The sequence below is a fragment of the Herpailurus yagouaroundi genome, unplaced genomic scaffold (assembly GCF_014898765.1).
Source record: "Herpailurus yagouaroundi ecotype Mexico unplaced genomic scaffold, PumYag 67623, whole genome shotgun sequence".
NCBI classification, from domain to species: domain Eukaryota; kingdom Metazoa; phylum Chordata; class Mammalia; order Carnivora; family Felidae; genus Herpailurus; species Herpailurus yagouaroundi.
The window spans coordinates 5,557,598-5,584,226 of NW_024420424.1; the positions used below are offsets into that span (position 1 = coordinate 5,557,598).

The window sequence follows — 26,629 nt, forward strand, 5'->3', positions numbered from 1 at the left end:
GAAACGGGAACCCTCTTGCACTGTTGGTGGGAATGCAAATTGGTGCAGCCGCTCTGGAAAGCAGTGTGGAGGTTCCTCAGAAAATTAAAAATAGACCTACCCTATGACCCAGCAATAGCACTGCTAGGAATTTATCCAAGGGACACAGGAGTACTGATGCATAGGGGCACTTGTACCCCAATGTTCATAGCAGCACTCTCAACAATAGCCAAATTATGGAAAGAGCCTAAATGTCCATCAACTGATGAATGGATAAAGAAATTGTGGTTTATATACACAATGGAATACTACGTGGCAATGAGAAAAAATGAAATATGGTCTTTTGTAGCAACGTGGATGGAACTGGATAGTGTGATGCTAAGTGAAATAAGCCATACAGAGAAAGACAGATACCATATGGTTTCACTCTTATGTGGATCCTGAGAAACTTAACAGGAACTCATGGGGGAGGGGAAGGAAAAAAGAAAAAAAAAAGAGGTTAGAGTGGGAGAGAGCCAAAGCATAAGAGACTGTTGAGAACTGAGAACAAACTAAGGGTTGATGGGGGGTGGGAGGGAGGAGAGGGTGGGTGATGGGTATTGAGGAGGGCACCTTTTGGGATGAGCACTGGGTGTTGTATGGAAACCAATTTGACAATAAATTTCATATATAAATAAAAAAATAAATAAAAATGGAAAAAAAATGTCAATGCTACTCAAAGCAATCTACATACTCAATGCAATCCCTATCAAAGTAAGACCAGCATTCTTCACAGAGCTAGAAAAAAATAATAATAAAATTTATATGGAACCAGAAAAGACCCTGAATAGCCAAAGCAATCTTGAAAAAGAAAACCAAAGCATGAGGCATCACAATCCCAGACTTCAAGCTATACCACAAAGCTGTATTCATCAAGAGAGTATAACACTGGCACAAGAACAGACACTCGGGTCAATGGAACAGAATAGAGAACCCGGAAATGGACCCACAAACATATGGCCAACTAATCTTTGACAAAGTAGGAAAGAATATCCAATGGAATAAAGACAGCCTCTTCAGCAAGTGGTGCTGGGAAAACTGGACAGTGACATGCAGAAGAATGAACCTGGACCACTTTCTTACACCATACACAAAAATGAACTCAAAATGAATGAAAGACATCCATATAAGACAGGAAGACATCCAAGTCCTCGAGGAGAAAGCAGGTAAAAACCTCTTTGACCTTGGCCGCAGCAACTTCTTACTCAACACGTCTCCGGAGGCAAGGGAAACAAAAGCAAAAATGAACTCTTGGGACCTCATCAAAATAAAAAGCTTCTGCACAGCGAAGGAAACAATCAGCAAAACTAAAAGGCAACCGATGGAATGGAAGAATATATTTGCAAATGACTTATCAGATTAAAGGCTAGTATCCAAAGTCTATAAAGAACTTATCAAACTCAACACCCAAAAATCAAATAATACATTGAAGAATTGGGCAAAAGACATGAATAGACACTTCTCCAAAGAAGACATCCAGATGGCCAACCTACACATGAAAAAATGCTCAACATCACTCATCATCAGGGAAATACAAATCAAAACCACCATGAGATACCACCTTACACCTGTCAGAAATCCATTCTGAAAGAATTAACAACTCAGGCAACAACAGATGTTGATGAGGATGAGGATAAAGAGGATCTCTCTTGCATTGTTGGTGGGAATGCAAGCTGGTGCAGCCACTCCGGAAAACAGTATAGGGGTTCCTCAAAAAACTAAAAATAGAACTACTTATGACCCAGCAATTGAACTCTTAGGCATTTATCCACAGGATACAGGTGTGCTGTTTCGAAGGGACACATGAACCTCCATGTTTATAGCAGCACTATCAACAATAGCCAAAGTATGGAAAGAGCCCAAATGTCCATTGATGGATGAATGGATAAAGTAAAAGTGGTATATATATAAAATGGAGTATTAGTCGGCAATCAAAAAGAATGAAATCTTGCCATTTGCAACTATGTGGATGGAACTGGAGGGTATTATGCTAAGCAAAATTAGTCAGAGAAAGACAAAAATCATATGACTTCACTCATATGAGGACTTTAAGAGACAAAAGAGATGAACATAAGGGAAAAATTTATACAAAAACAGGGAGAATGAAAAAACAGAATAGACTCATAAATATGGAGAACAAACTGAGGGTTGATGGAGGGGTCATGGGAGGGGGGATGGGATAAATGGGTAAGGGGCACTAAGGAATATACTCCTGAAATCATGGTTGCTCTATATGCTACTTTGGATGTAAATTGTTTAAAAAGAAAAAAGAAAAAAAATAGTAGGTAGTGCTAAGAATCAGCTTACCTGCCATGACTAGGCATCAGTATGGGAGCCAGAGCCTGTAAAACTACTTGGGGATCCGAAGCAGGCCAGAGTGTACACTTAATTCACTGGTCAAGTGAGGACGCTGGTTGTGCTCTGCAGAGTTAGGAAGCCACAGGTTGTGTTCTCTAAGTACTATTGTATGTATAGCTTCTGAATGGACAATCCAGATTCCTGTATGCTCTTTTTATGCTCCCTGATTGGACAAGCTAGAGATTTATTCAGCAATGAACAGAACTACAAATTAAATTCTTTGCCTGGGCACAGCAGGGGAAGTGGCTCTAAATCTCGAAAATCTCTTTGATGTCTTAGCTCAAATTGACCCATACCTTGTGTTTCCTTGTGAAGATAGCCCTTGGCTTTGCTCTGAAAACTACCAGCTTTGCCTGCCCACCTCTGGTTTCATGTGACATTGGGCTGCACAGCTTCCAGAAAATGCACCACCCCTTCTTGTCAGTTGGGGTTTGAAAGACACCAGTGCATGGGACTATGTCACAGATTCCTTGTCTGGGCTGGAGAAGGAGCTTCTCCAGGCTAATTTCACTTTCCCAGGTTTTTTGTTTGTTTTTTTACATGCTGGGAGCTATTCTCAGCCTTGGGTATAAATTAATCTCCTTGCCTGTACATAGCACAGGAATGGTCCACACCTGGCACTGGCTTTGCTCTGGGGGCAACAGTTCTGTCCTCCTGCTTCTCAGCTTTTGTGCTTGTGGGCTGCATTACTTCCAGAAGTTGTTTCCAGCCTTTTGGGGGCTTAAAGGCATTCTCCACTGCAGATGGGGTTGTGATTTAACGTCTTGCTTGGGCATAGGCAAACCAAGTTCTAGGGCAAGCAAAACTCCTCACCTGATGATCCAAATCAGGCATATCCAAACCTTGCAAATTTCCCTAGTAATAATGTGCCCCTGACTTGGTTCTGCAGACCAGCAAATCTACTTGTTAGGATTACTTCTTTGACCGCTGCACGTATGAGCTTGGTCTGCCAGTATCTGTGTATTGATTGTTGCAAACTCCTCCCCTCCCTTCCATCACAGTCAGATTCTCAGTGATTGAACCCTGAAGATTCTCCTGAAATTCCCATGGTGCAAAATCAGAGTAGGGACTTCCACAAAGCAACCCATAATGCTGAGGAGGACTGGTTTTCCCCCTAGATTCTTTCGCATTGGAGAAGCCAGAGACAGAAGAAACCTCTCAGTGTGGTGCTATATTGGCCTGGGGAAGGAACAATGTAGTCAATGTGTAGCCACTTCTCTTACTCTTTTAATGTAGTCTGTCTTGGTCTCTGTGGTGTAGGAGAGTACTTCAGTCTCATCCCAGTGATCTAAGATTCTTTTACTTTTCTTGAAAAATTTTAGTCTTTCTTCTGGTGAGGGTGGGTGAAATCAGGAACAACTTATATCAGCATATTGGTGATATTATTCTGACTCTAAGTTTTTGCTTTGTGGCTACTATGGTGACTTCATGTAACACCTTATATTTATAATAGTCTATTTTAAGTTGATAATGACTTAAGTTTGAATACATTCTAAAGCCCTACACTTTTACTCTCCTCCCATGTTTTGTTTTTGATGTTACATTTTGCGTCATTTCATCTATCTTATATATTCTTTAACTAGTTATTGCAGTTACAGTTATTTGTACTTTTGACTTTTAACCTTCATACTAACTTTATAAGTGACTAATGTATTATATTTACTGTATTTACCTTTATCAGTGTGATTTATACTTTCATGTGTTTTCTTGTTACTTTTCTTGTGTATCATCTCTTCAGCTTAAGGAAGTCTCTTTAATATTTTTTTACAAGGCTAGTATGCTGGTGATGAATTCCTTTAGCTTTTCCTTTTATGGAAAAACTATTCATCTCGCTTTCAATTCTGAATGATGACTTTTCCAGACAGACTATTATTGGTTGGGATTTTTTTCTTTCAGCACTTTGAATATACCATGTTATTCTTTTTGACCTGAAAAATTTTGCTAGGAAAATGTGCTCATAGTATTTTGGGGTTTGTTTTGTATCTAACATTAGATTTATTTTTCTCGTGTTACTTTCAAGATTTTTTTCTTTATATTTAACTTTTGACATTTTAATTATAATCTGTCTTGGTGGGGGTCTTTTTGGGTTCATGTTATTTGTAAATCTCTGGACATTCTATATCTGTATGTCTGTCTCCTTCCTCAAGTTGAGGATGTTTTCAGCCATTATTTCTTTAATATTTATTTATTTATTTATTTATTTATTTATTTATTTATTTTTGAGAGAGAGAGACAGAGGCAGCAGGTTTCAGGCCATGACCTTTATCACACAGCCCAATGCTGGGCTTGAATTCTTGAACTACGAGATCATGACCTGACCTGAAGTCAGGTGCTTAACCGAACTGAGTCACCCAGGCAACCCGACAGCCATTATTTCTTTAAATTTTCTGTCTCTGTCTCTCTTCTCCTTCTGGGACTCTTATAATGTGAATGTGAAAAACATCTTTGATGTTGCTTTAGTCTGATTAAAAGCCAGACCCTCAGACAACGTCTTTTAAAGAATGCAAATCTATACAGTCCTATGAGACTGCCAGTGTGAGCCCCACAGGACACTGGAGAGGCTGGATTTGTTCTCTGGGCACAGTCAGAAAAACTGGGCCTCTGCATCTCTATTTTTGGAGATGCCAATGAGCTTCAGTGACGTAGAGATACAGCATTCTAATGGTGTTTCCCAGCCTATGTTTTCTGAGTGCAACTTTATAGTTCCTAGATGTGTGCCAAACCTTAAACCTACCCTTAAGCCTTAAGTTCCAGGAGAAGCTACACAGAATAGCTTGGTGTATGTTTCATTTTGCTGCATGTGCAGTGCTTTGGGAATAGTAACCTGTCAAGAACTATCTTTATAATCATTACAGACCTGTGGAGCCCAGAAACACAAGACTCTCTGGCCACCAGAACCAAGTGTTCAAGGGTTATCTCCGGGATGACAGCTGCAAAAACCAAGGCATCATACACATGTTATCTATATATACTGTATATATAGTTATATATACAGCTTTAGACTTTGTGTGCCATTGGGAGAAAGTGAGTACAGGTTCTCCCAATGTCCTCATCTTGAACTAGAACCAGATCTCTAAATTTTACAACCTCGTTATTTCTTGTATATTTTTAGCCAAATTACAGTAATTGTTATTAGTCACCTCCCAGATTTTTTCCCTTTCTACCATTGGCTCAGAAAGTTTTCCAATAAGAATCCTTACATTTTTTCTCTGTATTTGGCAACAACTTGAAAAAAAAATCCATCATGTAAGACCCAACATTTCAGGTCATGGAAATCTACTCCCAACCCCAGAAGATCAGGAAATCTGTTAGTGTATAATAATATCTCCTGGAAGTTTGGTAGTGTCTTTCTTTCCCTTTAGTAGCCAACTTGAAATTCAACTTCTGCAAACCAGTTGTTCCCTTTCTATCAATTCTGTACGTCAAAAATTCTGCACATGTAATTTACTTATACAAAGCAATGAAAATGGAAACCATCTATATGAAAAATTGAAACCAACTTTCTATTCCAAAAAGAAAATTATGGCTAAATATTTTTAACCATATGATTAATATGACACCTAAATTAATATATAATAATATAATAATAATAAACCATAATTAATATGATACCTAAACTACTTACTACTTAAAAGAGAAATGAGGCTTTAAATTTATATTTTAAGCACTAAGTTTACTTTTATGATGGGTTGTATTCCTAGAAAATGTGCAAAAGAATGTAAAGAGAAATCGATTTTCCCCATAGCTGTAATTTTATAGTGAGAAAGTTAAATTTTCAAGTAAGAGCATTATGCTTAACATTTTTATAGAAATGACCACATACTACATAAGGATAATCTATTTAATTTTGGTTAAGTGTTATATATGTACTCTGTGCTAGTATTTAAAGCTTTCTAAAATTAAACAGCATAACCAATTATGAATAAATTGCATTTAAGGTCATATAGATTGTTGCACCAAAATATCTCTAAAAATATCTATCTTCTTTTTATGAAACTATTAGGTTAAAGAGCCTTTTATCAGAATTATAAGATTCGGAATGATATCTAAGCAGATTTTGACAAGTATCTTTCAGAGATGTTGAGGCAAATATGTAAAGCTTTTTATAGTGACTTCTTGAAAAGCTGATTCAAGGAGATATATTTTCCTGTCCTATTTGTCTTGCATGATGTCTCTGTAATAGGTATACAGATAAGTGTTAAGACTGTTGTTCATTGTAATACCTTAAAGTAATCTCACTGATTTATTGAGCTGTTATCTCATAAGATCAAGCATTTACCTTTACACCATCATTGAATAAAGGCATCCAGGCCTTCAAAATTCAAGAACCAGCATTCCTTATTTTGTTATATTGTTATTCCTTATCTTGTTATATTGTTATTCCTTATCTTGTTATATTTTATTATAATGTTATATTTTGTGATAATGTTATTCCTTATTTTGTTATATTTTGTTATAATGTTATATTTTTCTCTCTCACTACAATAGGGATTCATATGTTAAAACCCAAAGATTCTACTTTTATGGTAGCCAAAGGAAAGATACATTTATTAATTAGACCACGAGTCCACAAATCTTGTGTTTGAAGTACTATCTCTAGTCAACAACTTCAAAGTAGGTGTGAGTATTTAGAACTGAAATACATTTTCTCCACAAACAGCAGGATGTATAGTTCCACATAATTTCCTTTCCAAATAATGTCCTTAGAGTGGGACTGCCTAGACAGTCATTCTGATAATGCGTCCATTAACTCCAAACGTATCTGGAAACCTTCTTTAAGCAGTGCTTTCAGATGTAGGTTAATAAAGCAAAAGAAAACCAGTTTCAGTGGGGCACCTGGGTGGCTCAGTTGGTTGAGCACCCGACTTCACACAGATCATGATCTCATGGTTCATGAGTTCAAGCCCAGCTTCGGGCTCTGTGCTTCGGATTCTGTGTCTCCTTCTCTCTATGTCCCTCCCCTGCTCTATCTCTGTGTCTCTCTCTCCATCAAAAATAAACACTAAAAAAAGAAAACTCGTTTCATTAATTTATCATTACAGAACTCTCTTCCTCCCTAGAAACCTTGTTCTTTTTTCTTTTAATTTCTCCTTTTTTAGTTTTCCCTCCTTCTTCTTTAGCTGCCTGTTCACGTGGATATTCTGAAGAAGACAACCACTTCGCTTCTCCTCCTTCCATGCAAAGTGACTGTGTTATTTAAATTTGGGGCATAAATGATGAGAGGGATGTATTGAGCTTCATACATGACAACCTGAGAAGCTGAGGATTGCTTATATTCAAATCCCTCATAATGACTCTGAAATAATAGACATAACTGCTAGAAAAATAAGGATAAGGAGATTGCCAGAAAGAGGACACATATTTCTCTCCCATTCATTTATTATATGATAATATTTTCGGTTTCTAATAAAATTCTGTGAGCTCTACTCACAGAGAATTTTCTCAATAAACATAAATTTGTTCAGAGTGTTGTATAGTAATGTTTAATAAGACAAACATTCTGCAAAGTTCCCAAAACATTTAAATTTCATAAGATGTTCATCTCTCAGCTTTTTTTTTTTTTTTGGCTACCCCCCTCATAGTAACATTTTTATAGATATGTCAACTAAGGCAAGGGAAACAAAAAACAAAATAAACTCTTGGGACTACATGAAAATAAAAGAGATTTTGAACAGTGAAATAAACCATAAACAAAACAAAAAAAGCAATGTACTGAATAGCAGAAGTTATTTGCAAATGATATATCCGATAAAACCCATATATAAGGAATTTCTACATCTCTCAGCTTTATAACCTTATTTCATCTATTTATGGGTTTTGTATGACATACATTAAGACCTAAAATATATGTAGTAGGAAAGAATGAGCTATTTGTGTCTCATATCCCTGGTCATTAAGACTGTAGATTGGAACAACCTATCTATCATTTGATACTTTGTAGCTTGAAGCATTATATGCCATACCAATAATCCAGACTTTTCAGATAATATCAAGCAAAATGTGTAGAAATGGTCTTGGTCTCATGCAGCTTAGCTTTGGTCTGTGTCTTCACCTTTAATGTAAAGTTTAATATTGAGCTAGTAAAAGTAGCAACAAAAATAGAAGGAATAAATTAAGTATATACGGTGTATACAGGAAAAAATTTTGGCTCACCACTGTTTATACTCAAGCAAGTTATTTCACCTCTCTGAGGTTCTATTTATTCACTTGTATTGGAAACTTCCACAAATTTATTAGAAGGTCCAGATGAGGGGAGGCTGGTGGCTCAGTTGGTTAAGCCTCCGACTTTGGTTCAGGACATGATCTCATGGTTTGTGGATTTGAGTCCATGTTGAGCTCTGTGCTGACAGCTCGGAGCCTGGAGCCTGTAGATTCTGGAGCCTGGGGCCTTCAGATTCTGTATCCCCCTCCTGCCCCCACCTCTCCTCTACTCACACTCTGTCTCTCTCTCAAAAATGAATAAACATTAAAACTTTAAAAAAAAAAGGACCAGATGAGATGCTAAATTGTGAAAGTACCCATGAAATTCTGGTAACCCAGAATACAATAGGTATCCAATACATTTTTAGTGAGTGAAAAAATTTCTATGCCCTTTATTCAGTAATAGGTTTGTGGCCCTGAAATTTATGCACACATTGCCTCAATTGTCACTCCCCCTTTGCCTGTGCATTTATTTATCTCTTAAAAAGATTGACGAATTTTACTCTCATTCACAAATAAAAGTTTTAATATAATAGAAATTTACTTTTATATCTTGGAAAAGATTCATGTACTTATTGTATCTTATTAACAATATATTTACTGAAGTAATGTTTACGATAAAATATACAATCTCCATTTGGTTGAAAACATCTGTAAAAACTTGATCTAGGTCTAAGAAAGTATTTTGAATTTCAAAGAGGAAACAAGCAAACTCTATCCTTCCTTCCTCTCCCACATTTCTTACACTGCCTCCACCATTACATCCTTGTCACCACAATTATCACAGAAGAAAATTTCCATTGTTCACAAATTTCTTAAACAAATTGTCTGGCTGGTCATTCTGGCCTTTGGAAAAAGTTAGAAAACATAGCTAAAGTCACAATTGAAAAGGTATTTTATTTTTAGCTAATCATTGATGAACCACTCTCCCTGCTCATAAGGCGGGAACGGGTCACAGAGTTGCCATGGCGAGATAGTTGGTCACGAAACTCTGAGGCCATGAAATAATACAGAATGGGATCCAAAAGACAACAGAGACTTGCAAGGCATAGACAAAAGGGGTGGAAATACAGTGTGCTTTGGACAATGGGACAACTGCTAATGATGGTTTCCTTCACCATAGTGTAAAAAATAAAGTTAATATGATAAGGAGTGAAGCAGATGAAAAAAACTGCAGCACACATAAAAACCATCCGCAGTGCTTTCTGCCTCTCACTGATTCCTTGGAAAGCCATTGGTGGCTGCCTCAAGGATATAGTAGTTTTCCAGGTACACCATGCAATGATAACTACTGGGAACACAAATCCTGCCAGCTCAGCAACTGTAATCATTCCAACCAAAGCCACAGTATTCATTTTCTTGTAACCAAGATCAGCAAAACAGGACTGATTGTTGTTGGATGAGTAGGTGCTTCTCAGAAGGGGAAATGGCAAGCAGGCTGTTCCCACGATGATCCAGACGGCAGCACTGATGCCTACATCATACCTACGCTTCCAGTCTCTGGCCCTAAAGGGCTGGAGGAGAAAAAAACATCTCTGAAGGCTGATGCACGTCAGGAAACAAATGCTGGCATACATGTTGAGATACTTCAGGTAGAAGCACAGCAGGCAAAGGGCCTTCGGGAAGGGCCAGTGGTGGCTGATGTAATAGTAAATCCGGAGAGGTAAGGACAGCACATGAGCAAGATCAGCCACAGAGAGGTTGATCATGAAAATGATGGCTTTATTTTTCTTGCTGATGAAGCGGCACAGAACCCACAAGGCTGCACTATTGGCCAAAAGACCGGGGATGAATATGAGGATGTAGGTAGTTGCATAAAGGGAGTTCTGAAATGTCACATTAGTAGCATTGCAGTCAGTCTCAGCATTGCTGGTACTGTTGCTACCCATCTTGAATATTTCAGTATACTCATCAAGGTAAGCCGTGGAATTATAATCCCTCCTTAGTGAAAGAAAAAAAAAGAATATAATGACTAATAAGTTCTATAGCCAACACCCAGATTCTTTTTTTATACTTAAAGAGAACAGAATATTAAAATTAGAAAAGACTTGTTTACAGATGAAAGAGCAGATGCTCAAGGAAGATGTGTAAATGATCCAAGGTCACCTAATGAATCAGTTTGAAAACCATGCAATTGTCCCCAAACTGACCTTTGAGATTGTCTAAATTGTGTCTTGCAGGCAAGGACATCCTGAAATATTTACTCTAGTGGTCTCACCACCACAAAAATAACGTATGGTATTTCAGTCTATTCCTTTTGTATCCAAATTTTTCTTGCCCCAAGGCCTGGTTAATGTGAATACTGCTTACTCATTTACAATTGCAATGATAGAAATCCAACCTCACCGTTTATGTCCCCTTTCTTCTCTTTTGTCTACCACCTGGTCCATTGGGTTCTGACTTCCTACCTTGGTACTCTAGCACTTTGAAAATGGCCCTGCCACTTAAGCCTGCATTGCTAATGCTGGCTAAGTTTCAAAACTTTGAGAACACTACCTCCTTATTATTCTATCACAATAGCATAGGTACTTCTTAAAATCTCTTTCTCTCTCTCTTTTGCCTTTGGGTATATTCCAATTTACATGAAAAATATCATTAATGCATGAATTTATAGGCTGAATTAGGAATTCTCCTTATGTGATCTGGAATTTTCTGCCAGGAATTCTGTACTGGAGTAACATCATGGACATGGCAAATGATCCAAAAGTCACACTAAACTTTGATTAGGGAACCAGCAACATAGACCACAAAATCATTTTTTGGAAACAATTTGAAACTTAATACTTATTTCATTCAAATAGTCACCATAAAATTTTTAAAAATTTAATTCCCTTAATCTTATTTTATGCTTCAGTGAGGTTTTTATTGTTTGTTATATGTAGAACATGGAGAATATAAAGTAATCTTTAGGACTTCCCAAGGTCTGGTCATGGATTTATGCAAGCTGCCTGCAAATAATAAGAAAGCAACAACTTCATTATTTTACTTTAACACTCTTATAGAATTTTACACTGAAAAGAACCTTTAAAATTATTTAATTCTGCCTTCACATAATACATGTAGAAGAAGTAAGGCCAAGAGAGAGGTTTATTTGAGACACAAAGCTACTAAACAGAAGATCTGGGACTTCAAATGGGAGTACAAGGTGCCTAATACTTATATCCTTACATCCTTCTCTTCATTTGTTTTCCTCTCCAAAACAAATTTTACAAACATAGCTTCTGTTCATATTGCAGGAATGTTTACTGCAATTAGAGCTAAACGTGGAAGAAATAAAGGAGTGAAGTTGTTCCTTAGGTGGAATAGCACTTTTGTTTTTAATTGTTTCTGTTTTAAGTAAGTTTACAAACCAAAAGAGTGGTTTCCTTTTAGATTCTCCTCCTAGGGAGCAGAAATCACTTCCTATATCATTTTACGTCTTATTGCAGGGAATAGAAATTTGAATTAAAAACAAAACCCCAAGAGCACCTGGGTGGCTCAGCACATTAAGCAACCAATTTTGGCTCAGGGTATGATCTCAGGGTTCGTTAGTTTGAGCCCTGCATTGGCCCCTGTGCTGACAGCTCAGAGCCTGGAGCCTGCTTCAGATTCAGTGGCTCCCTCTCTCTCTGCCCTTCCCCTGTTCTCACTCTGTCTCATTCTCAAAAATAAATAAACATTAACAAGTTAAAAATAAATAAATACACAAATAAAAACAGAACCCCAAACAATTAATTCACATATAAAAGAGAGTCAACATTCTGAGCTACCATTACTCTACCATTACTTTCACTTTCCCTCCCTTAATATTTTATGCTCCCTACTTGGCCTGTGATATCTCCTGAAATGTCATGCAGTCATCTTGCTTATGTATGTATGACTTTGAACAGAAGGTAGAAGGATGTTCACAGGTGAAAAGAGGAAATAATTACCATGATGTGACTATCATCAATGCACTCCAGAATCTGCAATGAAATTTTTCACATGAATTTATCCAATGTCATTCTCACAGCCATCATAAGAGGTAAGTACTATTATTACTCTCATGTGCAGATGAGAGATGAGGTAATTGAGGTTCAGAAAGATGCAGTAAATTTTCTGAGGTAACAAACCTAGAAAATAGTAAAAATGGGATTATACTATTTTGCCTTACTTTCTCCAAAGTCTATGCTATTTCTACTACACCACTTGCTTCTCCTTGTTTAGGAGGGACTACTTAATAGAATGGGGCTTATGACATCTGGAGGGTACATTATAGAAGAACCTTTCTAATTCCATAGTAAGACTTCATAATATTATAACACTAGGATTACTTTAATTAGGCTAATAAGATATAACAAAACACTTTTCCCCACATATAACACCCATCCATCCTTAACAACCACTTTGATTTCATTATTGGCAATGTTTCTACTATTATCTATTATCCGTACAAAAATTGTGAGAAAGCAAGGGAAGATGCATAACGTGCACTACAGTTCCAAGAACTGAGAACATCTCACACCCACCCAAGTCACACTTCCACTTTTGTACTTTATAGACCTGGGTATTTGTTCCTGCTTCACTGGTGTAGAAAGTTTCACTTACTAAAGGGGGATGTTCTATTCACACCTCTGTGTTAAATAACAGAAACCTTTTAAGCCAGAAGAGCAAACTAGAGATCAAATTTCACACCTTCTTTTTTCTGTGGGTTTTTATGCCTTTGCAATTCAGTTTAATGTGAGCTTAGAGATTTGCATGGTCTGCTTTCCAAAATCTCTTGTCTAGACTGAAGGGAAGATAGGATGGTTTTGCCCCAAATCTGGTGACAATTAAATGTAAAATTCCCAAGGTAGGGTGAAGCTGGTGGGATTTGTTTTGGGCAGGACAGAAATATAAGCTCTCTCAGGGGACATTTAGCTTGCTGTGGACAATCTGTGACACTTCTGAAATTTAAGAAAGGAGAACAAGCTAAGAAGCCGCTCACAGAAAAATGCTGAATGGAAGGGCTAAAGTTGGAGTGTGTTCCTTCTCTCTGTCTCTGCTCTTGCCACTGTCTCTTTTTCTCTTTGGTTCTAGCCCTGTTGTTGACTATTTCCAGGTGGCTTGTGCTACCTCTGTTGTCAATTTTTCTCCCCTTCCACCTACACATATCTTTGTTTCCTGTCTCGGAAAAATGTATAAGATTGGTGATTCACTCCTGTGTCTGAATTCCCCTTCTCAGTAAGCACCATGACTCTCCTCCCAGACACTCAACCTGGAGAGTAGGGATTTATCCAACCCATATCACTATATTTCCTCCATATCCAATCAGAAAATGGGGTGATTCTCCCATGTAAAAATCTGTACAATCCATCTACACTTCCACTGTTGCCATCCTAATCTACACTACTGTCATCATTCCTCTTGACTACTAAAACAGATTGATTTACCAGACTCCCTGCACTTCAGTCTTAGCCCCCTGAAGTCCATTCTCCATACTGTGTATAACACTAATATTAATTTTGGCCATGATTTACTGAAAGCTACCATTTATTTGCAGGCTAAGCACTCTTCACATATTATCTCATTAGTCCTCATTGCAACCCTATGATTATTTCCATATTACTGATGAGGAAACTGAGATGAAAAGAAGTTAAATAAGTTTTGCCAGTCACAAAACTTACATAGTATAGAGGTAGGGTATTAGAATTAGAGCCTATGCTTGTTTCCACACTCTCTTACTTTTGTCCTGGAACTTACTAACCTCTTCTAACACTTTCTATACGGTGGCCCAAACAAACTTTCTTTGATATATGTCATTCTCCTCCATAAAATTCTTTGCTGGCTTTCCATTGTATGAAAGCCAAACTTCTCACCATGGCCTAAAGGCCATAGCTAATATGTCTCCTGTGCCCTTCAACATCACTTTGTTCCATTCTCTTACTCATTCTCTATATTTTAACTACACTGAGATGTTTTCAGTTTCTAGAACAAGCCAAACTTTTTTTTTTTCTGACAACACCCTCTACATATATTTCTTCTGTCTGCGACTATATCCCTCAAGATTTTCATGCCTGGTTCCTTTTAATCTCAGTTTTCAGATCAGAGACCGCCACTGCCAATACTATCTAGGCAGTCTTGCACATCATTATATACTCAAACTCTCTGTTCCTTCTCTTCATAGCATCAACATTTGTAATTTAAATGTTTGTTTACTTGTCTATTGGCTTTTTCATCCACTGTGCCATTAGCTTCACTGGTGCCATAACAACATCTGCTATGTTAATCACCATATAGCCAGAGCAGCTTACTACAGAGCAGCTTAAAGTCCTTATTTGGAAGCCTCAAGCAAAAATGCAAACTCAGATATGTCAACTAATACATTTCTGCTGCCTGATTTCCCTAGGATTTTTTTTTGATTTGGGTTATTATCATCAACATACCTTGCACCTATCCTTTTCAATTCAGAAAATTCATACCTGTAGAAGGTTGACAGAGAAGCAAACTAATTAATTTAGAAATCACAAGTGGTCAGACATATCCTATGGGTATGAACCAGTACCACCCAAGTTCTCAGAGTATCATTAAGAGCATTATCTGGACCTCAGAAAGAAGCTAGTACTTGTGGTCTACTTCTAAAAATATTGTAACCCTTTATGTTTCTAGGCTGTCATTCTGCAAAGGGTAAAACTGCCTCATCTAATCAGCAAATAACTTCCTACCCACCTATGCATAGGAACTAAAAGGAGAGTGAGGGTACATCTGCAATCCCCAAAGCTCTCCACTCATTAAAACTAAGCATAAAGGGAAAATAACTCTATTTTTTCCATAGATTTTTGAGAACTCTGGATGCTTAATCAATATATATTTAATTAACAAAATCTTATAAACTTTGTGCTAGGTTCTGTGGAGAATACAGAATTATCTGCCATAATCTCTGTCCCTGAGAACCTTCTGCTCTGTGTCTCTGAGAAACTTCTGGTCTGGTGGGGGAAATATTTTTAAAATCTCCAACATCATAATCAGTGCATCACAAGAACTGCAGTAAATTACATAGGTGATAACAAATCCTCATATTATCATAGCATCATCCCTATGAAATAAGTGAGACAGATACCAGTAATACCCTTACCATAGTGTTTAACTGACAATGAGATGAATTTAAGAACAATTAAATACCCACTTCAAGCTCACAGGGTAAGAATATGGTGAAAGTGAGACCAGAGGCCAAACTTGTAGGCATCTTACTCAATGCTCTTTCTACCATATCAGGCTGATTTTTTTTTTTTTAATTCTGAGAGATAGAGCACCTCAAGCCAGAAGAAATAGCACTTGTGGCATGCCATCTGCATTTTCTTATTGATCTCTTTAGGAACAGGGTTGGAAAGAAAAATAGAGACGGTGACTGAGGAAGAGATAAAGTTAACGTACTTTGCCTGATTTATACACTATTTTTTTTTAATCCTAATACTCTTTTAAGGCTTTGGTGAAGTTTCATCTCTTCAAGAAAGCCTGCACTGGGTATTACCAATACTATTCATCTGGGATTCAGAAATTTATGACTTCATACAGCAAATTAAAATTCTGCTATGAGTATATCCAATATGCTAATTGCTAAGAATGGTAGATTGAGGTGGGAAATTTCAGAGAAATGTAGTGCATGACTGTTGTTCTCAAAATGTTTACAGTTATTTAAGAGAGATAGACATAAGAATAACTAGCCATAATAGATTTTTGAAGCATGCCATGAAAGAGAAAACAAAGAAGTTTTTGTGGGAGTAGAAACTAATCCTGCACAGAAGAGGATTGGATGTTCAACTTAAATATTAAAGTCCATTTTCAACAAACAATTTGGGTGGGCAGGGTACAGGAGAAGAAAGGATGGGGGAAGAATTCCAGCAATGAATAAATAGAATTCAAACATCCCAAACTATAAATATAAATGACATAGGTAACAATAATAGGTGTCCTAGTCCAGCTGAAAAACAGTGAGATGGTAGGGAAGGTGGAATGAGAGGTGAGAATGGGAGAAGGGAGTAGAATGGAAAAGAGACTAAAAAGGTAGATGCAACCCAATCATGGAGAGTTTTAGCAAAAATCTCTAAAGGATTCTGGGAAGACAGTCATATTACCATACTGATGTTTTAAAATAATCATTCTGGCAAAAGTGTAGAAATGGATTGGAAAGATGGGCCATGTCAGACAGGAAATCCGTATCAGTTGGGAATTTGTAGAGTGACCAACAGTTTGGTTTACCTAAGACTGAGGGTTTCCTGAGACAGGATTTTCAGGGCTAAAACTGTGAAAGTGCAAGGCGAACAGTATAGTTGATCACCTTATTAGTACAACAGTTGAGGTGAAAACAACAACTCTGAACTTGTTATGGCAGGAATATTAGAATTTCAAGTAAAATTCAGTTATGGAATTGACCAGTTTGGGACATTGTTTGAGGATTCAAAGATAAATTCAGTTATAGAATGTGTGAAATTTTAGAAAGAGATATCAGAGTTTTGTGCTTTTCCAAAGCCCTTTCAGATTAGTAGCACATAGCATTCACCTCTCCTGACAATCTGAGCCAATTCACCTCTTCCTTATCTTGGGACTTTTCAAATTTGTACTCTCTGGCTAGCCTTTTCAATTCTTGACCATCAACAGTATAATTATTAAGTTTCATTGCAAATTGTACCATATTAGCATGCATCATACACTCCCAGAGACCTTAAATATTTAAATCCCTCCATTTCTGATGGCCAACCTAGCACCCTCCCTTATCTTACTTCCTTCCTTACTGAGCCTAGATTAAATGGTCAAACCAACAACTCTTACACAAAAAACCTCAACTTCCTTATTCACCATTCTCTTGCTGTATGAGACTGGCAATGTATTAATTGCAGATCAAGTCCACAATTCGTGTTCTTTTTTTACTATCCAATCTGCTGAATGCTCCTATTAAAAATACTAGGATCTATTTGGAGTGCAAAAACTAGAAATTTATGACTCTAGCCTAAGACTTTTTGCTTCAGCCTTTCTTTGCACACCAGTGATTACTATCTTCTTTCATTTCCATGGTGGCCATTCAACAGCTTCACAACTTTACTAAAGTTTCTTCTCTCCTACTCTCCCATCTACCACCTTTCCCGGCAGAGACTTTGTTAAGGTTTTTATTTAAATTCAAGTTCGTTAACAAAGTGTAATATTAGTTTCAGGTGCACAGTATAGTGATTCAACACTTCCATACAATACCCAGTCTTTTTTTTGTTTTGCCTCTCTCTTTTGTTCCCTTTGCTCATTTGTTTCTTAAATTCTACATATGAGTGAAATCATATGGTATTTGTTTTTCTCTGACTGACTTATTTTGATTGGCATTATACTCTCTAACTCCATTCATATCATTGCAAATGGAAAGATTTCATTCTATTTTTATAGCTGAGTAATATTCCATTATATATATATATATATATATATATATATATATATAATATTATTATATATTATATATGCCACTTCTTTATCCATTCATGAGTCGATGAACATTTGGGCTGTTTCCATAATTAGGCTATGGTAGATAATTTTGCTGTAAACATCTGTAAACATATATCCCTCTGAATTATTTTTGTATTCTTTGGGTAAATATCTACTAATGCAATTGCTGGGTCATAAGGTAGTTTTTAAAAAAAAAAAAAAAAAACTTTTTGAGAAACCTCCATGTTGTTTTCCAGAGTGGCTGCACCAGTTTGCATTCCCACAAACTGTTCAGCAGAGTCTTCTTAAATCACAGACAACGTTGAGGTTGTTGGATGACAAGAAACTCAATTTCATCTACTGTCTCCTCCCAACACATAATCTTATATACAACTGCATCTTTCTTACTTCCAAACACAGCTACTTTTCTTGTTGCTCAAGATGAATTACCATGCTCTCAATTCATTTTAGGGGTGCCTAGGTGGCTCAGTCAGTTAAGCATCTGACTTGGGCTCAGGTCATGATCTCATGGTTCATGAGTTCGAGCCCCACCTCGGGCTCTATGCTGACAGTTCAGAGTCTGAAGCCTGTTTCGGACTCTGTGTCTCCCTCTCTCTCTGTCCCTTGAGCCCCCCTCAAAAGTAAATAAACGTTAAAAATTTAATTCATTTTATATCTCTCAAGATCCTCTTTCATTAATTGCTCCCATTTATTCTAGATCATCATCCTTTCCTCCACTCTCAGTTAGATCTGTGTTATCAAGTCTCACCAACCCCCAAAATAATTCTTCTCTTCTATATGCATCTTATTCTAGCTATTTGTTACTTTTTTTAATCTTTTAAAATAAACTCATAATAGTTGTTTACGCTTGTTGTTTCCTTTTCCTCACTTTATATCCATTCTTTATGCACTCGAAGGTGGTGTATATGCCCTCAGAACCTCACTGAAACTGCTTTAGCAAAAGTGACAAGTGACCACCACATTGCTAAATCATGCAGGGCTTCTTTGCTGCCCTTGATACAGTCTGACCACTTCCATCTTTTTGCAAAGTTCTCTTCCTTTGGCTTTCAAACAATGATTTCTTAATTCTCTTAACTTCTTGTTCATTTACACCGAGTTTCCGTCATGGTTTATTTAATTTTTTCACATCCTTCAACCGTTTGCTTTCCCTAGGTCTGCCTCTTCTCTTCTTATTCATTACCTTAATGCTGAGTAACATCACCTACTTTAATGGCTTAAGTTACCACCCATATTCTGATGACTTTCATATCTCTATGTCCAGGACTGGCCTATCCTACGATATAAACCCATTTTGTCCAGCGTCCAGCTGAAAATTCACATATGAATGTCTCCCAGGCATCTCAAAATGAATATGTCCAAAAAAAAGTCATCATATTCCCTGAACGTTTACTTATACACCACTATCTATCAGAATTCTTAGAATAATCCTAGAGTCTTTCTTCTCTCTCTTTCATTCAACCAAGTTTTCTCTCCCTCCCTGTCACACTCTCTCTTCTTTCTCTGAATTATTGAAACATTCATTAACTGATCTAACTCCCTCAAGGATTGCCCTGTTAAAAATTATTATCTACTATTATCTACTATGGTATCAAAATGATGTATAAAAATGCAAATTTTGGCTACCATGTCACCATAGGAATTACTTTAATAATACACTCATTGCATTATATCAAATGTTTCCATTTTGTTTCTGTATTTCTTACTAAACCATGAGAATTTTGAAGACTAAAACCACATATTAATCATTTTTAAATCTCCAGAATCCAGCAGAATGATTGGCACATAGTCATTAAGTCAATATTTTGACTGAAAACATATACTGCTTTGTAACAACTCTTATATTGTGTAACTACTTATGAATCTCTCCACACAGACGGTTAGGCATACAATAAGTTTATACACATTGGTTTGTAAAGACAAGATTATGGAGAATAGGCACAGTTATGGTCTCCTCTACTACTGAATATATGGTCAAAGCAAGGAAAATAAGGTTGGAATCTAATAAACTAAATTTATTTGTTAAATAAATTTAATATCTTTCTAACTCTATAATAAGGCTAAACATATAGCACTAGTAAACCAGTTGCTGTTAACCGGCCCATGTAGGGATTAATCCCAAGGGCTTAATCTCATTGTTGTTGCATAATCAAGTCATCTAACCAAAACCACACTGACAATAAATTCCAGGTAAATTATAACCTGTGAAAATGCCACATCCTCAGCATATACTTCAGACCTGAGCTCTGTAGTTGTGAACCACTTAGAAATAAGAACAGAATTTTTAGTGCCTCCAATACCAGCATTATAGAAGTAAATGCCCTTGGTCACTCCAGTGTGCAGTGCTATGTCCAAGGTACATGCTGCTTAAACCAAAATCCAGGACCATGATGACAGATGCCTCTTCTCTTGAAAGAGGAATATGATGATAGAAGCTAAACCCTAACGGGAACTTTCTTCCTGGATCTTATCTCAAAGGTCAATATTTTACTCTCTCTCAACTCTAATCTTTCCCATGCACTGGGAAACCCTATTCTGACTTCCTCCTTTGTACATTTATAATACCCTTATAAGGACTTATAGCCTGCACTATAAGAATGTAGTCTTTCTGAGGGAGGACTCTGTATCTTAGACTTTTATGTTATTCACTTTTCTTAGCAGACGGTTAGGTATGCAATAAGTTTATACACATTGGTTTGTAAAGACGAGAGTATGGAGAATAGGCACAGTTATGGTCTCCTCTACTACTGAATACATGGTCAAAGCAAGGAAAATAAGGTTAGAGTCTAATAAAGATGGACATCTGAGAGTTCCAAAGCGTGCAATTCTGGATTTTTATTTAAAATCCAACAGGATTTTAAGCTTAAGTAAGAATATGGTCATTAAACATTCTTTTTATGGAAATGAAGAGAAATGGTCTGTTGTCTCAGAACATAAAGGTATGTTGGGTCTTTAAATATAACTCAATGGAGCTGAGTCTAAAAACTTAGGAGCTGCCAATAACATGTAACCAAAAGTAGTTTTGCATCCCAACCATCTCAATGCTGTGGTTTCACAATGGTAGAGCCAATGTAACTTATATTATTATGTCATCACAATTCATACCAGACTTCTAAGTTTCAGTGAAATGCTAAATCCAAGAAGTTTTCGCATGCATCCTGTCAGTCACTATCCAAGTGCTATTCATGTTACCTCATCCTTGTAAGAGCTCTGAGTTAATTGCTATTATACCTTTTAGAGATCAGAAAATGTAGGCTCAACAGGATTAAGTTTATTAAAGTCACAGCTATTATGATTTCAGTTGTAAATGTAATTTACGAGCAAAGAAAGCTAAAATTATAATACAACTTTTTTCACAAACAAAAAGATATTTTAAGTGGCATTTCTATGAATAAGAGTGCCCATCAAATATATAAGGCTGTTATTCTCAATTCTAGTTCTAGTGCTTTTTTTTAATATCTATGCATAGATGGCAAATGACTGCCCACCAGGTGTCATCATAGTATTGCATCAAAACGAGGGATCTTTATGAAGATTTGCCTATGAACCCAAACCATAATAGATCTGTGAATAGAGTACTAGAACAGTTTCTTTATAGGGGCGCCTGGGTGGCGCAGTCGGGTAAGCTTCCGACTTCAGCCAGGTCACGATCTCGCGGTCTGTGAGTTCGAGCCCCGCGTCGGGCTCTGGGCTGATGGCTCGGAGCCTGGAGCCTGTTTCCGATTCTGTGTCTCCCTCTCTCTCTGCCCCTCCCCCGTGCATGCTCTGTCTCTCTCTTCCCAAAAATAAATAAAAAAACGTTGAAAAAAAATTAAAAAAAAAAAAAGAACAGTTTCTTTATAACAGTAGTGATATGAATGTGACAATATTTGCCCTAGGTTGGGAAAGACTTAAAAGCAGTAGTATATATTGAAAAAGAGCACTGGATTTGGAGCTAAGACATGTGGGTCCTAGTAACTATTCAAATGTTCTCTGTGTTGCCCTGCTAAGCCTTTTCCTTTCTGTGGTTTTCATTTCCTTCATTATTAAAATATGACAATTTGAACTGGATGATTTTAACTCCCTTCCAGCCCTAACTTGCCATGATTTTATGAGCATGGTTCCTCTCAACCCCTGTATCTAAATAATACTACCAGCACTGCCACTGTCATCATTAATGCAGCAACCACCATCTCAACCCACCTACTGATTTATACTTTGCAAACCATTATTGCACCAATAATTGCTGTTAATCATTAGTAAAGGTATAGGTTGTGAATAACCTGGTCAGTGATATTATCTCTATCTTAAGGATCAGAAAAATGAGGCTCAGAGAAATGACCTTATTTACCTGAATACATAAAGTTAGCATGTAGCAGAGTGAGGAGAGTGAAACCAAGGTTTCCAGTACTAAGGTGACTGCTCTTCCTGTACAACACTACAAATCTTCACTGTGTCAGTCCTCCCCCTCTTTCCACCCCTTATCAAGTCACTAATACTGTTAAGTGAGCATGTTTATAAAATTTGTTTCTTCTATTTTCTTTGACAATAGGGCCAGTATGTGAGGTTGCCATCTTTGGAGAACAGGGAAAATTAAATAAGGAATGGTTTCTGAAGGGGTTCCCTCCCATTCTCTAGGGGGCAACCTTTACAAGCCACTTGGAAACCTAACTTGCTTTGTCTTACTTTACCTTTTCCTTCTTTAAACCTTAAAAGTATCACATTTATTACCTATGCCAGTCTGACCCATATGACCATGGTGTCCTTTGTTCAATCACTCACAATCACAGCTGAAGAAGAATAACTTGAATTTGGAACCCTGTTATCTCCTGAATTGATTAGAATCAACTGTAAATTACCCACTTGACATCAGAAACACTAAGCTTTGTATATATCCTGTAAGTCTAGACATTTTTTTCTATAAATTAGAAGAAGTGAAAATTATTTTCATCCCTAAAATGAATTAAAGTAACTACACTATTGACAAACAAATCTTAAATGTTTGAATTTAACTGTCATTCATGCATCTGTATTATATTTTTAATCATTTGGGAAATATGCTTAACTATATATCATTTTTTGCAGTTGCAGTATTTTGGAGGTAGCAGGCATCAGGTTCTTTGGGCAGAACTAGGGTCATATCTTAACTCAGTTATCAGCTGACTAGCCTGAAATGTCTTAATTCATATTCGTGGGCTTCAGTTTCTTCATTTATAAAAGATCATAGTCCCTGCAACATAGATTGTTGTGAAGATTAAATGGAAAATGTACATGAAATGACCTATTTCCATGTCTGGTACACAGTAGACATTAAATAAATGGTAGTTCATTTCCCCTTTACTTGTATAGAAAGTAATCTCCATGGGTTCTTGGTTAGATACTGTACTTTTATGGGTTTAGAAAATCCCCAAAAATGTATAGTTGTGAGAGACGGCTAACAGAGCTAAAATAAAATTTCTTAAAGTAGAAGGCTGGAAAGCATGTGTTATTTTAAAAAAGAATATCCCTTATTATAGTAAATATATTTGTAAATCAAAATCATTGTTCTTATAATACAAACTGTTGAAAATACAGATCTACACAATATTCGTGGCTGTTGAGCATGCAGTATTTGGAAAATGTCAGTGTAAAGGGGCAGGTTTTTCTAGGAGTCCATTGGGGCGCCTGCGTGGCTCAGTCGGTTAAGCAGAGGACTTCAGTTAAGCAGCGGACTTCAGTTAAGCGGCGGACTTCGGCTCAGGTCATGATGTCACGGTCCGTGAGTTCGAGCCCTGCGTCGGGCTCTGTGCTGACAGCTCAGAGCCTGGACCCTGTTTCAGATTCTGTGTCTCCCTCTCTCTGACCCTCCCCTGTTCATGCTCTGTCTCTCCCTGTCTCAAAAATAAATAAAACGCTAAAAAAAATTAAAAAAAAAAAAAACATCTCTAAGAGTCCAGGGTCTGGTTCCTAGAGACGGAAGTCCATAATAACCTTGCAGTGACATTTTTATGTTTCTCAAAGGATACTTTGGTCTTAAAAGATTGAGTAATACTGATTGGGTGACAATATCATTGTGGAAGTCAGATTTCAGGCCTAGTTCGCTTGTTTGTTGTTTGTGTTTTTCATTAAAAAAGGAAATTAATTACAAAAAAAAATTTGCCTGTGGTCTAAAAGTTGAAGTTCTCACGATAACATTATTCTGAATGAAATATAATGGTCTTTGACAAAGTTTACTGGGTTTCATTTATGATATAGATTATATTTCCAGAAAGTCCCCTCTCATGAAATTTTCATGTTACGGCCCTATTATTTACCACTTAATGATATGTCACTTTTCTCAGGTACCTAGGGGCCTAGAGTCAAATCATTGCATTGTTATGAAGGAAAGTAAAGACCATCTGTTCTAAGCTCTTCCCTTTATTACAAGTGAGAATATTGAGACCTACACAAATGAAGCAACTTGCCCAAGGCCACGCAGCGAGTCATTGGCAGAACTTGAGTTAGGACCAAGTCTTTTTGATTCTGTGTTTATTGATCCACCTACTCCATCACTCTTCCTGTGATGCATGCAAACCAATACTAAGTAAAAACTTCCTTGCAAAATAATTTGACCTCAATGTAAGTAGACTTCTTGACCAAAAGTTTTTAAGTAAAGCAGACTCTCTGCCAGTCATTGTCCTGATTGTTGGGCCTCTTAGAGTGGTTTTGCAACAGACAGCTCTGTCCTCTTTGCTTGAGCTGTGACTGAAGGGTATAGACTTCCCTGCCTATTATGGTATCAGTTGAGTTATCCCAAACATAACTAGCCATGAAAAGCCAACAGAAATCACCCAGAAGTATGATCACCCATTTTTCAGTCTTATGCTCCACCACTTCCAGGGTTTGAGCAGTCTGTACAACATGAATTAACAACTTTCCTAGTTGAACCCCAATAAGAACTGCTTTTAACCAAAGGAGGACCTGTGTTCAACAAGAATCATGGCAAAGACCATTACCTTGAATGCATTACCTGATTTTTAGTTCAGGCCTTTTTCCACCTCAGTATACCAGCATATCACCTATTTCAGCACTGAATAATTTTACTGTGTAACAATTGCTAAATGATAAGCTACTCAATTAATAGAAATGGCAGTGACACCCTCCATCCATTTAAGCAATCAAAATAAAAATGTTCCCACTGACAGGACTTAGGGACTGAGACTACTCCCCACCAAAAGCACAACAAAGTTTATTATTCTGTCCACAATGATCCTGGTACCAAAAAGCATGGCACAATCCACCCTTAAGGACTCCCCAGTAGAAGTTTCCTTTTGACTCAGTCATCTTGGCTCAGAACCAAAGAGGTTTCTACTACTCAGATTAATAAGAACAATAATCACTTAAAAGATAGGTGCCTCTCCTTTGGGTTCTTCTATACAGAAGGACTAGAGTTAACAAAGCAACTTTTAAAGGATTAAGAAACATCCCTGAGCACACTCTGAAATCATGTGTATTTACTTTCACATTTATCCGAAATCAAGTGTCTTTATTTCACTGACTCTCAGTTTTCCCATCTGTATTATGAAAGAGTTGAATCATTAAGAGCTCTTTCAATTCCAAAGTCCATGATCTTTCTTTCCTTATATCATGAAAAAACTTGCTATTTCTGTATATGAAAAACTAAACTTAACAAAATAAGGACCTAATACATAAAACTTTTTTTCATTATGAAATTGTATAAATTACACAAAACAAATATTCAAATTCTGTTTTTTGAGTTTAAAATGTCAAGTTGTCTCAATGAGTCTCACTTAACACAGTTTTCTCAACACTTTGTGCTCTCTTCCCTGGTTGATGGAGAACCACAGAGCCCTTAGCAAAAAGTGAGCTGCATCACATACTCCATGCTCCTCAAGAATGGTGGGGTACTTGATAGCATTACCCCTGACTTTGTACTCTAGTCAGGCTCAAGGGCAAGCACGATTGATCTTGCTGTAAGAAATTTGAAATGAGAAACCAGTGGCCATTTTAACGTTGGACACTGCTCCCACATCTGTCTCTATCCTGGATCTTCATGCCCTCACCAATATTCCCACATGGAACCACCAATTCCAAGATACTAGGCTGTAACTTACCCTGGAGCCTTGTCGGGATTAGCACTCCTGTTTCTTTGCAGGGAGTTGGGAGTGAAAAAGCCTAACTCTGGGCGGCACAGATTCTGCTGATAACTGAAAAATTTGTTGTTGAAAGAGGAAGTTGAGTTCATTTGGTGTCTCACCACAGAAACCTTATTTGTACAGACCGAAGGTAAGTCCCTTGAGCAGATGACAGTACTTAAGTTTTATTTCATTTTTATTTCATTTAACAGATAAATTCAAAGAGTATGGAGTCAAAGCCTGTACAAAGTCAAACCATAGCTGCATACAGCCTTCCTTACTGTCCCTCACCCTATCTCTTTCCAACACAACTCACATGTCTATCTGTCTCATTAGAATCTCCATGGAAAGATAGGATTTTGGTGCAAAATTTGAAGAGAGTTTACTTTAGAAAAAGAAAGCTGCAACTCTTTCAAGCCTGAGGACATAAGGTGAAAAAACCTCAAGAACAGCAGTTGAAGTACCTTTGCTTAAAAGGTTCCCTCCACATGGAGTGCTTTTCCCTCAACCTCTCATCTCAAGGCTTAAAACCTAATGTA

General features: G+C 37.1%; 1 protein-coding gene across 2 annotated transcripts; it reads right to left on the bottom strand.

Moving 5' to 3' along the window:
* Window positions 1-9,085: 9,085 nt before the first annotated feature.
* Window positions 9,086-26,167, bottom strand: P2RY10 (P2Y receptor family member 10). Of its 2 annotated transcripts, none has more exons than XM_040467893.1 (2): window positions 26,070-26,167; window positions 9,086-10,518 (listed from the first exon to the last, which is right to left on the bottom strand). In XM_040467893.1, exon 2 carries the CDS (start codon window positions 10,464-10,466, stop codon window positions 9,480-9,482), a length of 987 nt encoding a protein of 328 aa, XP_040323827.1. In that variant the 5' UTR covers window positions 10,467-10,518; window positions 26,070-26,167; the 3' UTR covers window positions 9,086-9,479. The 2 variants fall into 2 exon arrangements, with proteins under 2 accessions (XP_040323827.1, XP_040323826.1); XM_040467892.1 differs by lacking the exon at window positions 26,070-26,167 and adding an exon at window positions 12,489-12,680.
* Window positions 26,168-26,629: the final 462 nt, after the last annotated feature.